General features: G+C 37.5%; 1 protein-coding gene across 4 annotated transcripts in view; it reads right to left on the bottom strand.

Moving 5' to 3' along the window:
- Window positions 1-1,171: 1,171 nt before the first annotated feature.
- LOC126878294 (NAD kinase 2, mitochondrial-like) overlaps window positions 1,172-11,917 on the bottom strand; it is a 21,101-nt gene continuing 10,355 nt past the window's right edge. For 3 of the 4 annotated variants that reach the window (XM_050640931.1, XM_050640933.1, XM_050640932.1), the window contains one exon: window positions 1,172-11,838. In XM_050640931.1, coding sequence (XP_050496888.1) covers window positions 11,609-11,838 — 230 coding nt within the window. In that variant the 3' untranslated portion in view covers window positions 1,172-11,608. The remainder of the gene's footprint in view (window positions 11,839-11,917) is intronic. The other variant, XR_007695630.1, reaches the window with a different exon arrangement.

The raw sequence follows: 11,917 nt of genomic DNA, 5'->3' as shown, positions 1-11,917 counted from the left end.
GTGATTCTACGCGAAAAAAGAAGTCGAAAATATGGAATAAAAATTTTTTTTATTTTTCTTTTTTTAATTTTTCCATCGAGACAACAGTGAGATCCGTTATAACGAGACGTGATAAAGTGCACGCGTACCGAGCGAAAATTCAAAGTCGATTTTCTCAAAAACAAAGCCTCAAACGAAAAATTTTTATTCTATATTTTCGACTTCTTTTTTCGCGTAGAATCACCCCCTTTCCGCTTGTACCACCAGTTACCAACCACCCTGCATATGAAATTTGTTATTAAAATAATGTAAACTTCTTGGTTTTCGTATTAATAAGATACTATGAATTTTGGATATCAAGTCAACCGTATGTGAATGTTAACGACGATAATGAACAGCGAAAATATCGTGGAGATTAGATCTTATTATGAAATATTGTACATTTTTTAAAAGGAGAACAATTTTGAAATTTTGTTCGCCGAAAATTATCTTGATCTAATATTTAGAATTAAACTGTAATATAGGATAGCTAAACAGAAGGTTCTAATCGAACAGTATTTTAGCAATTAAAAACATCATACGTTGGTGAGTCATATTAGAAGATTAGATGTGAATGTGTAAATCTAGCATTGCTAATTCCAAGTCTATTTAGTATTATCTACTGTTTACGATCAAGATTTGCAATATTGAAAAATTCTTACTCATCTTCTAGCGCGTGCGATGCTGCGAAGTTTTTCTATTTATAATATTGTACGTAATTAACGAGAAAAATTAGATAAGAACGAAATCGTATTTTGATATAAAGCAAGGATCGCAGAATCTGCGTGTAATAATGGTCCAATCACATTGGTCTGTCTAATACGATAACAATTAATTATTTAATTAGCTGGTTTGCAATCGTCGACGTCGAATATTGGCAGAATGCTCGTATTGAGCAGTGTGCGAGACGCGGTATACGTTTGTGGCAATCGATGTTTGCTTTGCATACTATTCATACGTTTATGGCTGACGCGTGTTTGCCCATTTGTGAACGGGCTTGCGATTGTGCAACTAAAGGGGTAGATGGATTATTTGATAAAATTGATACTCGACGTTTAAAACTTTTGTACGTATCACGGACAGCATGAATACGAATACAGCAAATAAAAACAATTCACTGTTTTTTTTATACATATGTATATATATATATATATATATATATATATATATATATATATATATATATATATATATGTTTCAATGTGATCGCGTGCATGGCAGCGAGAAATTTTCATTTGGAATTGATAAGCGTGAACACATACAGATATTTAAATCGCAACAAACGCGCGCGTAGTGGGTCAACGTTTGCCTGGATCCATAGTTTACGCGAGCGAGATATTTCAATATTTGAAGAACGATTGAAATTATTATATAATAGTCTCACACATTTATCTAGGAGGGGAAGGGATCAAGCGATTTGTGGAGTTTGGATTTTGAAATAAAAGACTGCGAACAATTAACTTCCATATTCAGGCTAAATTCCAACGTTGATTTTTCTCCTTTAAATGATTCAAAGTAGATATTTGAATAGCCTGAAAGAATTTTAATATAATGTTCGTATCTTCTATCTATATATGTACATCCTATAGAGGGTGTACTAAGAATACCGGTCAATATGCAAAACGAAATGAAGATATTCTTTGGTTTGTTAGCAATCTGGTCGATCTTCAACGTGCTCAATGTTTTTGGAGTAACGGCCCTGTGAAATCCTTCGTCCGCTGTTGAAAGGAAGTAAGTGTGACGGATTATGTCTTGGTAATTTATTATGTAATAAAAACGGTGACACGTAGTCGATTGGTACTTTAGATGTTGAGATCGTAGATTAATAGCGAAGGTTTTCCTCGATGTCGAAGGGTTTCTTATAAAGGCGAACGATTTATTTCACAGACTTTCAGCACAGTAACAGAAGGTATTTCTCACAGGATCGGCAGTTTTGTGAGCTCGACCTATCATGTAACCAGAAATATGTTCGGACACGTGTTGAGCGCACTACAAAAATTACAGTGACAAGTGTTTCCTTTAAATTTAACAATACACACGATGGTATATTTTTTATCGAAACAACGAACGATTGTTATGTTTGTTTTAATGTTTCTGGTTATAAACATGTAGTTAAATATGTTTACCATGTGACGTGTTCGTATAGTGGCGTGAAATATAATTAGCCGTTTTTATTGCAGTCGGAGATATTAATTTTGTTAAAAGATCTGGCGAAAAGGCGAAAACAAAGAAGAAAGTTCTTTTATGTATGTAAAGACAGCTTGAAGGAAGCTGTAAGGGATTCTCTTCTGGGTTTTCTTGGTCTCGCAATCTTTCGGTACATTATTGAAGAAAGATCAACAAATGGAAAGCAACTTTTATCCAGAAAGACACAGAATATTACTTCTGTTGCCATTTCCCTTTGAAACTTTAATATTTGTTGTTTCATTCTTTTACACTGGACCAGAGATATTTTCCTCGAAAGATTCTTCACACTTCTAACACGTACTATTTTTTTTATTAGAAATCCAATTATCGAAGAAAATTATTCACGATCACATTCGCATCCATATTCGTTTAAAAATTAATTATGATCAAAAATCAATTATCCTCTATCTGAAGGTACAAAGAACGAATGTAGAAAGATGGTGAACGAAAAAGTTATTAGTCAGGAGGCAATACGCGTTTTATCATTTCTTTCAATTACCACCTACGATTTACCTTTATGAATGAGCCTGGAACGAGTATTTTAGAGACCTCTTACGTCGACGGCGTTAGGGGTCGGTTGGCCGGCGCGTGGCTGTATTTTTCTTTGGGCTTTTAATTAGTCCGGTCATTAATTAAACACAACTTAGCCCGGTTCGGAACCCGGTTGCCGCCGCTGCTCGACATCAGCCGGCTCCTAACCCTTTTTTTCCGGTTCACCATCCACCTTTTCTGTTCCGCTTTGCTACACTCCACGAATTTTTACCTAGAATGCCTCCGACGTGTAAACATGCCGGCGTCAATTTATTTCATCGCGGGGAACATTTTAAAACAGCGGTCCAGGGGATAGTTTCTTCCTTCATCCTGCTCTCTTCGCTCTTACAACGCACCTCCACCGGTTGTTCCTCCAGCTCCTACGAATCTCCATTTTCTCCAAGGATCAAGTTAACGCTATGCTATGTCTGCGAGCTGCGGTTTTTACTAAAAAATGTATTTTATCAAAACTTGTGTTTAAAACGATCAAACGGGTTTGTAGATGGAAGTACACATCGCTGACGTAGTACGTATTAAAACACTATAGTTTTATTGACAAACTCTAACAAGCTTTGCTTCGTTTTAAATTATAAGATACAAAGGGAGAGATTTCTAACGAAAGAAAATTATAAAATAAGAGACTATAATATACGAAAAAGCACATTTTTTAATGATAAAATAACTAGAAAGTAGAAGTAATTAAAAGAATGAAATTTGTACTAAATATTGTTCCCTGATGCTTACAACTGCCAATGCACGTATTCTTCTTTCTTTCAATTTCTATCAATCGTTTCACCGTTTTATCAACCTTCTTCTCCATCTTTAACTTGTCTTCTGTCTGTTCTCCGCTGTCTGTCTTTTGCCAAGCACCAGTTTTTCTCCTTCTCTTTCCGTATGCTTGCCTCTCTCGTCGCGATTTACGAGGTTGCGGAATAGCCGCAGGCTTTGAAACGGAGAAAGCCCGGCAGGGATAAGTGGTCGTTTTGTGTCTACGCCGGCTAGAGGGTGGTATTTCTTGTTCGGTGATTAATGCAGAGTTTTATAGCGGCTAGTATTATCGGGGAATATAATATTTATGTAGGGTGTCGGAATTGATGTTGTACGGGCGCCATTGGTTCCGTGAAATTACCCTTCCGTTGTTGCGACAGAGCGCAATAACGTCGAAGCAAGAATTTGCCTGCGGATACAAGAAGTTTATACTCGTCGGGTTTCAGTATAGGTTACGTATATATATATACATATATATCGTTACGAAATAAGAAGGCTGACTTGAATTTTCGATTTATAAATTTTCTCTGGAAGTCAAACAGAGAAGATGTTTCCGATCGAATACGAATCGACCTCAAATATTTCTTTCGTATTTGGTGTGTAACGAACGGTGTATACGTCGCGAGGATTGGTCTTTTCCAAGCTTTGGAAGCTTCAAATTTCTTTCATTAAATTTACAGACGTAATTCTAAATGTTATCTTAAAACCGGGGCCAACTTGTATCATTCACGTCGTCGATTAAGATTGGGTTCCTTCTAACTTTCAGGATTCCTTAATATTCCTTCTATTAAAAATAAGATGTATCATAGTTACATTTGCAAGAACTAGAAGGAAATTAATTGGTCTTTAATAAAACTTCCTGTTCCGTGATTGTTCTGAGAAGCTCTTGCATCAAACAGAATATAAGATCTGATTATTGGATTAAAGCGACATGTGAGAAACGAACATGGTGTTCAAACAAACAGATTTACAATGTATACTATATATAATGTATACCTCGTCCTTAGACAATGCCCATAGATAAACAGGTCAAAAGGTACAGCGATCGCGACGTCTAAGACCGAACAAAAATATCTTTTACAATAATTTAACGATCATCCTCCTTTCAATTGTATTCTTCGAGGTAGGAGGATCTCTTTTATGTTCTTATCCTTTGAAATCTTTTAATGGGAATTTTCTACGCGGATAGCAAGGTGACTTAACTGACTGACTGATAATATTATTGTACCCTGTAGAAATGGAAGAACTTTTAATACGCAAGTCTGGAACGAATCGAGTTATTTCAAGGCAGAGGCAAGGCCGACGCGACCTCCACGGAGGATGGTAACTGCTTATAAATTGATTTCTGAAGAACTCTTGGATCTACTCATTCTTGTTTCCTTTATTATGAAGTACGATCGATGGTCAAGAAGAACCTTCCTTGTTATAATTGCTTTGGAAATTCGAGAATTGGACAGATTTTGACGTTTAATGTTATTTTTCAGTTTACTAAAACGCGATATGATTTCCAGTCGTGATTTATATTCCTATCCGTTTGTATGTTTCGACACTGACTATTATTATTTGTTGCTATATTATTATATAATTATCGTATTATTGTTTTATCTCTAAATAATTCAATTACGATAGTCATTAGTCCTTGTTCTTTCGCTAGAACGAAAAATTCCAATCAATAGCATTCCTTTATTCTGAAAGAAAAATGTCGGTTCTAAAAGTTAAATGATCAAAACGATTGTCGCGCATATTTGGCAAGCTCTCGCATCTTCAAGATATCCGAATAAAAGGTAGACTACTTGTTGTAGTAAAGCAGTTGAAAAGTACAACTGATAGTACTTCGATCACAGCTGTAATTACAATCGCTAATTAAAGAAACGATATCACACTGACAATCTTATCCATTCCACGAGATACAAAAGCATTCGACGCGTTTTCGCTTTGAATTCAACGTCATTGATACTCTTTGAGAAGCAAAGAGAGAGGGCACAGTTTAACGCGATCGCCCCCTGCTGTTGGAATGGTCGCACTGATAAACCGAATTCCCCGTCACTTCGATAAGGCAGCGAAACAAAATGGTCTATCGCCATCCCTCGCTAGCGTCTGCTAGGAAAGAATCGCGTTGCTTTCGTCGGTCTTATTGTGATTTCCGATTCCGTTCGATTTGTCGTCTCGGCCGATTCCGTTCAGTCGCTGAACTTGCAAATGCAGCCAGGTGCATCGATCGCGGACACTCGGCAGCACGACGCGACGCGAGGGTGCAACCAGAGGTTTGGGCGGATGGGGAGGGGAAATGGTCTGGAGGCGTACCTGTGTAAAGGGGAAAACGAGCGACGAGAAACGATCGTGAGAGCTCGTGGAGGGATAGAAACGGGCTGCATAGAGGCGCGCGAAAGAGAAATGGATAAGAAGAGGACGTCCTCGTTGGTGGAGAGCAGACAGAGGGCATCTGATAAAAAGAAAGGGAACGAGAAACAAGTGACGGTGTGAGAGAGACACGTGTAGAGACAAGACGGAGACGACGAGTACAACGAAATGTTAGAGTGAACGGTGATCGTTTTATAGAGAGAAGATGGTGGCGTGGGTCGATCGGCGAACAAGCGACGACCGATGCAAACGAAAGGTAAGATAATGGAAAATCAGAAAGAACGAGCCGGTTGGATTGTCGCGGGGCCGGAGACAGGTGGAAATGTAAAATGGCAATACTTCAAATTCATTTGCGTGACAATCTCCGGTTCCTTCCGCTCGATCGACCGTCTCTCCGCCTCGATAAAATCAGAAGTTCGTCTGCTCGAAAATCGGAGGGCTGATACTAATACGAGAGGAGGCCGTTGCCGAGGAAGAAACGTAACACGTAAGGCGGCAGGAGAATCGTTGGACGAAGAAAGAAATAGAGGAAAAGAAGGGAACGAGATGGAAATCATAAAGAGGAAAACGAGAGGTGAATATTCTTGATCCTTTTCGGTAGTTCCGCGGTTCGTTCGCTCCGACGATTTGCCCTCAAAACTCATTGGTCGTGGCAAAAGGGAAATGAGCCCCGGCTCTCTTTCGTTTACCTCCATCGTTCGTCTTTTCGCCCACCCTCGTAACAGCTATCTTCCGAGACACTCGCGTTAATTCGCCGCCGTTGTACGATTCCTTGTACCACGATTTGGGCTATAATTGTCAGATCTACAAGGCTCCATAACATCTTTCGCGTATATTTATCAAGTATCACCGTAGATACATAGAGCTGAAAATTAGTAATAAACTTTAGAAACGAATAAATTTTTGTACGCTGTCATAACAGTCGTTAAATATTTAATCTATTCTGAGAAAAAATTTCGAAATATAAAATAATCAAAAATTCATCCATCATCGATACAATATGAACGTGATCGATCTTGAACATTGCGCTCTCAAATTGAAATTATCAAATATTTATAAAATTTCCTTTACCCCAAGGAACCGAAAATCTTCTCGATATCGAAATAAAACTTTAACGATACGTACTTACAATTTTTATACTGCTATTAAATACTTTTATCGGATCACGCGTTACGAAAAGAACATTAAACACGGCTAAAGTATCGAGATTCATTTAGCTTTTGTTTCTTGATAACATCGACGAGTCCAATTTCGTTTTACCGTTCTCCCTCACTCTCACGCGGTTACCGTAGCCATCAAATTTCCCTGCAAAGCCGAAACAGCCTTCACAGAAAGAAGCGGAACAAGAATGAATCAAATTACACAGGCACGCAGGTGGATTAAAACGCTAAAGAGGAAAGAATTTCCATTGGCCTGAAAAAATGACATTAGCGAAATCCCCGTCGGTCCTTTTCGTTTTCACCCTTCCCCCTCTTCCTTCTCTCGTCGCGATTCTTTGTTTCTGCCAGTATACGCTCTTCCTTCTTTCGTTTCTCTATCCTCCTTCGTCATTCTCATTTCCCTTGGCCGTTTCGTTTCGGTGCGCTCGTTTTATTTCACCCGCCTCTCGTTCAATGATCCTCCAGCTCCCTTCCGACCTTTTCGAATTAACGTTTCACCACGAATCCGCAAATAAATTTCGCGAACCACTATTACCGGTCCGGCCAGGGCAAGGAAGTAAATCTCCGGATAAGAGAAACCGACCACCGTCGTGGTTATCATTGAAGAATTTATGTGATTTCGAACGTCCATTAACTAGTTTCGTATCGGTGGACAGTTAACCGAGAATAGAAATTGAAATCAAACCGCGAGTGAATCGACTGAATCTATATAGATGAGTGTTCTCGAAATAGGATACATGAATCATCCTGATGGTATCCTGATCTTTAATTATTTCGAAGAGAACGTTCTCGATGGTGAAGCACTCGAGCTTTTCTCTTTGCCAAAAACAACGTGGAACTAGACGTTAAAGATAGTATTCGAATGTATTTGCGCTCCGGGAAGATTTAAAGCTTGGAAATTTTAAAGACAGTCTTGAGGGTTCTAGAGTTTCCAATGTTCCAGATTCTCATTGTGAGCGGGGTCAAAGACTTGATGTTAGATTCAAGATTTCGATTGGGTGTAAGGTTTCCATCGGATTTTCAAATTCAATAGGCGATTCATGAATTCGATTGGAATTGAATATTCAGTTGAGTTCAAGGGTCTGATGAAACATAAAGAAATAGAAATAGTTCGATTGAAATTAAACGAAATATATTACATTGGATATAAAGATCCAGTCGAGTGGCATCTCAGAAAATTTTATATTGTATCGGTTTTTATATTTTGTAGCTCTTACGTTGCACGTTATAAACTCGAGCAAATACCGTAGGCATTGTTATTTTGCTAATGAAAGTAAAATTTATCTGTCAATCTACGTATTGCTTTAATATTTGTATTGCGCTAAGTAGGTTAATTTATCGCGTCACGCTAAAAATAGGATAGTAACAGAGAAGGAAAGAGAACAGAGGAGAAGTAGAAAAGATGGGTCCACGAGAAGAATAAGACGGAAAGTAAGAGAAGAGAAACGAAGAATTATAGAATTTAGTAGTAACCAAGGGTACAGTGCATTCAGGTCGAATGTTGGGCAACGTACGCAAATAGAATGCGAAATGTCAATTACGCCGTTCGTACTGTGCTTTATTAAATTCCGTTTCAGTTATTAGAGTTTGCAGAAAGTTCTGGAAATGCTCGAGACACGATACTGTTTCGTTAATGCGATACAGGAACGTAGAAAGGACGATCAACGAGTACACTTTAAAACCATTTTCATCCTCTCTTCAACAAACTTCCGATATTGTATTAGTCAGTGTTTCAATTCAATATGTATTGAAACCATAGGAAAATTGTGTTTTCAGTTTCTTGGTATCTCGTCTAATCCCCAAGCTGCTTTAACTCGTGTTAAAAATTTCGTTTACGTTTTTTACCTTTCATCTTTTTCACGTCGATTTCACGTTCATTGCTTTTTATAAAATATTTTACCTACTAACTTGGTTGTTTTTCAATTTTGTGTTCAATATTGGAACAAATAGGTCTACAATAATACAGTGTATCTTCTCTTAATCAGATCGTGTAATCGTTAATTTCAAAATAAATTTAATTTGATATTATGATATTATTTGATGAATAATTAATAATAAAAAATAATCATCGATCACTATTATCGACCAAACTAAGGGTCAATACAGAAATTGAACAAATTCTGAGAAAGGGGACGATCGATATACTTGAAGTTTCCGTAAAAGTATCAAATTTCGCTGTTCCAAAATTCCCAGTTCTGTTTCCTTTTAGCCGAACCTTTGTTGGGTTGGAAGCGTCTAAAACTTGTGCGAGCAGAAGACAGCGGCGTTCAATTACGAAGTACAAAGGCTTGGTCGATGTCGTCCGTTGTTCTTGGTCGGCCGTGCGTTTGTTTGTCTTCGATGAGTCCGTCTGGGGCGGATCTCCATTGTTCTTCACGGATTGGGTCTTTCGTAGGGATTAATGAGACTGGTTCTTGGTTTCTCAGACATCCGATTGAGAACCTATTTTAATAAGTTAATGATTCTACTCCTGAATTTTGTTGAATTTACCCTAATTAGTCTTCGTAAGGTTGAACACTTTCTAAATCCATTATTCGATCGACTATTCTATGAAAACAAAATTATCCGAAATCGCATGAACTGTTTTTGTCTTCTACGAAGAATTTTTCCAAACAACTCTATTCAAATTACTATTCTGATGTTTTCTTGTTCTTTTAAGTAGAATAAAGAAATTCAGATATACAGTCACCTATAAAAGTCCTCGTACACCAGAAAGGCTATTTCTATTTAAATAAAGCATACGTAACACGATAACATATTTACTTTCTAACATAGATATAAAGCAATAATAAAATAGCTTTTAGACGTCTTGGCATAAAACAAACCACCTTTGGACTGAATTTTTGTGACATTTTAGTTTAATAGAAGTAGACTATAAAACATTCCTTTTTATAGAGTATATAAATATTTTTGACGATGAATTGGTGCAATGAACTTTTGGCTCAGTTATATTCAAAGGGCGAAAAATATTCTTCAAATTGCGAAGTGATTATTGACGCAAGTTCAAGGATGAGAATTTTCGGGCATCGTTTTAAATAACACTAAAGTTTCCGACACATTCGGTTGGTACGCGTAAAGCCCGACCTTTACAGCCTTTCAACTTTTTTACAACGGCTGCTTTACGTGCTTGTCCCGAAAATGTCGGTAGTGGCTACTTTACTTAGGTATCCTGTGTCTCAAGTATCCGCAATTTGCGCTCGAGGAGTACGAAAACAGTGCACATAGCCGAACGAGTATGTATACAGTAATCTGCATATAGGGTGTGTTGTTAACTGACAAATTTCGTTTTCAAGCTTCCTAATTACAATTCATTTAATACATTTGGTAAATTAAAACAATCTTCCGCCAGTTTGAAATAAACAGAATTAAATGGAACGCCAACAGCGCGCAGCAAAGAATTTCTCATTTAAATAATTACGAAATCTGCTGCAATTAACCTTTGACAAAGTGTACTTACATTTTATTTTCATATCTTTTCATTTCTTTCATTTGTTTGATATACTTCCAGGTTTATTACTACCGTTTTATGACATCGTCTTCTTCCTTGTTCTCGAAATTGCCTGTGAAGTGTACTATTTTAGAGTTTGGAGCGGTGCCACGTATCTTTTTATTTCTATTATACCATTTCTTATCTCGTCGTTTTCATTTTATAACTTCAGTCTTTCCCTTAGAATTTTAAGCTTTTTCTTTTTCTTTTTTCTTTTTTTACTCTTGTATAATTTCATTTTTAATTATCACAGTTCCAGGCGTACTTTCATGTAAGAATACATTTCTGTGAAAGATCTTATCTTAAAAGACATGAGATAGGAGACACGAAGTAGAGTTAACTATATAATAAAGTGCTATTATTTCTGGTTAAGAAATCTAAACCAGGATTCGCGTATTTGACCAGAGCAGCAAGTAAACCATCCTGTATACCTTGCGGACTGTGTGAGTATCTTTGAATGTTTATTCGTACACAAACAGCAAGTATGAACACCTGATCTCGAAGGTCGGGGTGTCTGCGGTTCAGCCAAAACCGAAATTACGGGGTTAATGGAAGTCTGGACGTGGTTCGCCTCCTTGCAAGGAAACGGAAAACGGAGCTGGAAAGGTATTTCACTCTCCCTCTTGTTGTAGAAAAAGACCAGGCTGCCCTTTGCCGGTGAAATAACCGGCTCTTCCTATCTTTTGGTCTCAGACTACCTTCATTTTCGGAACAAATGCGCGCAATTACTTGCTACTTTGCCCTACGCCTCCGTCATTAGAGATAAATAAGAAATCGGACTGCATTAAAGCCGAAACCGGAAGATCGTAAAAGGAAAAGCTCGCTTGCTTCGTTTGTCCATATGAAAGAAAAATCGTTATTTATTAGATAATATTTATATGCAATTTTATATTCCGCATAAAATAAATTTTCATAAATGGAATAAGGTTAAACAGTAGAAAATAAAAATACGAAACGGGAAGTAGAAAAGAGAAATGCGAGAAGAAGTTTACTTTTAATTTGTCGATCGGACACTTATATTCCTGTGAAAAGATCTACCACATAAGCTCGCTTCCTGGAGAAACTTGTTTTAGTGCAGCTACATGATAACTGTACATCAAGTGAGCATGATGCTTTTCAACGAATATTCAGGTTTGATATCGAAAGTTGCGATAGTACCGTCGTTGAAGGGCAAAGAAATGCTACCGTCTATCACCAAGCCAGCGTCAAAGCCACAGGATTTCACAGTAAGCTTGTTGCACTTTTGTCTGTCCGGGCAACATTTCTGGTTCTTGCACCGTGTAGTATGATACATTTCGCGGATCATGTATACCATGTTCAAATCCTCTGAAAAAGCATCTACACTAAAAACGTTTTCTCAGAGCAAGCAAATTCGAGACAAAAGGTTCTATTATCATTTCTTCTA

This window comes from Bombus huntii, chromosome 2 (genome assembly GCF_024542735.1).
Source record: "Bombus huntii isolate Logan2020A chromosome 2, iyBomHunt1.1, whole genome shotgun sequence".
In the NCBI taxonomy this organism is placed as follows: Eukaryota; Metazoa; Arthropoda; class Insecta; order Hymenoptera; family Apidae; genus Bombus; species Bombus huntii.
This window is presented reverse-complemented; position numbering and strand designations above follow the sequence as displayed.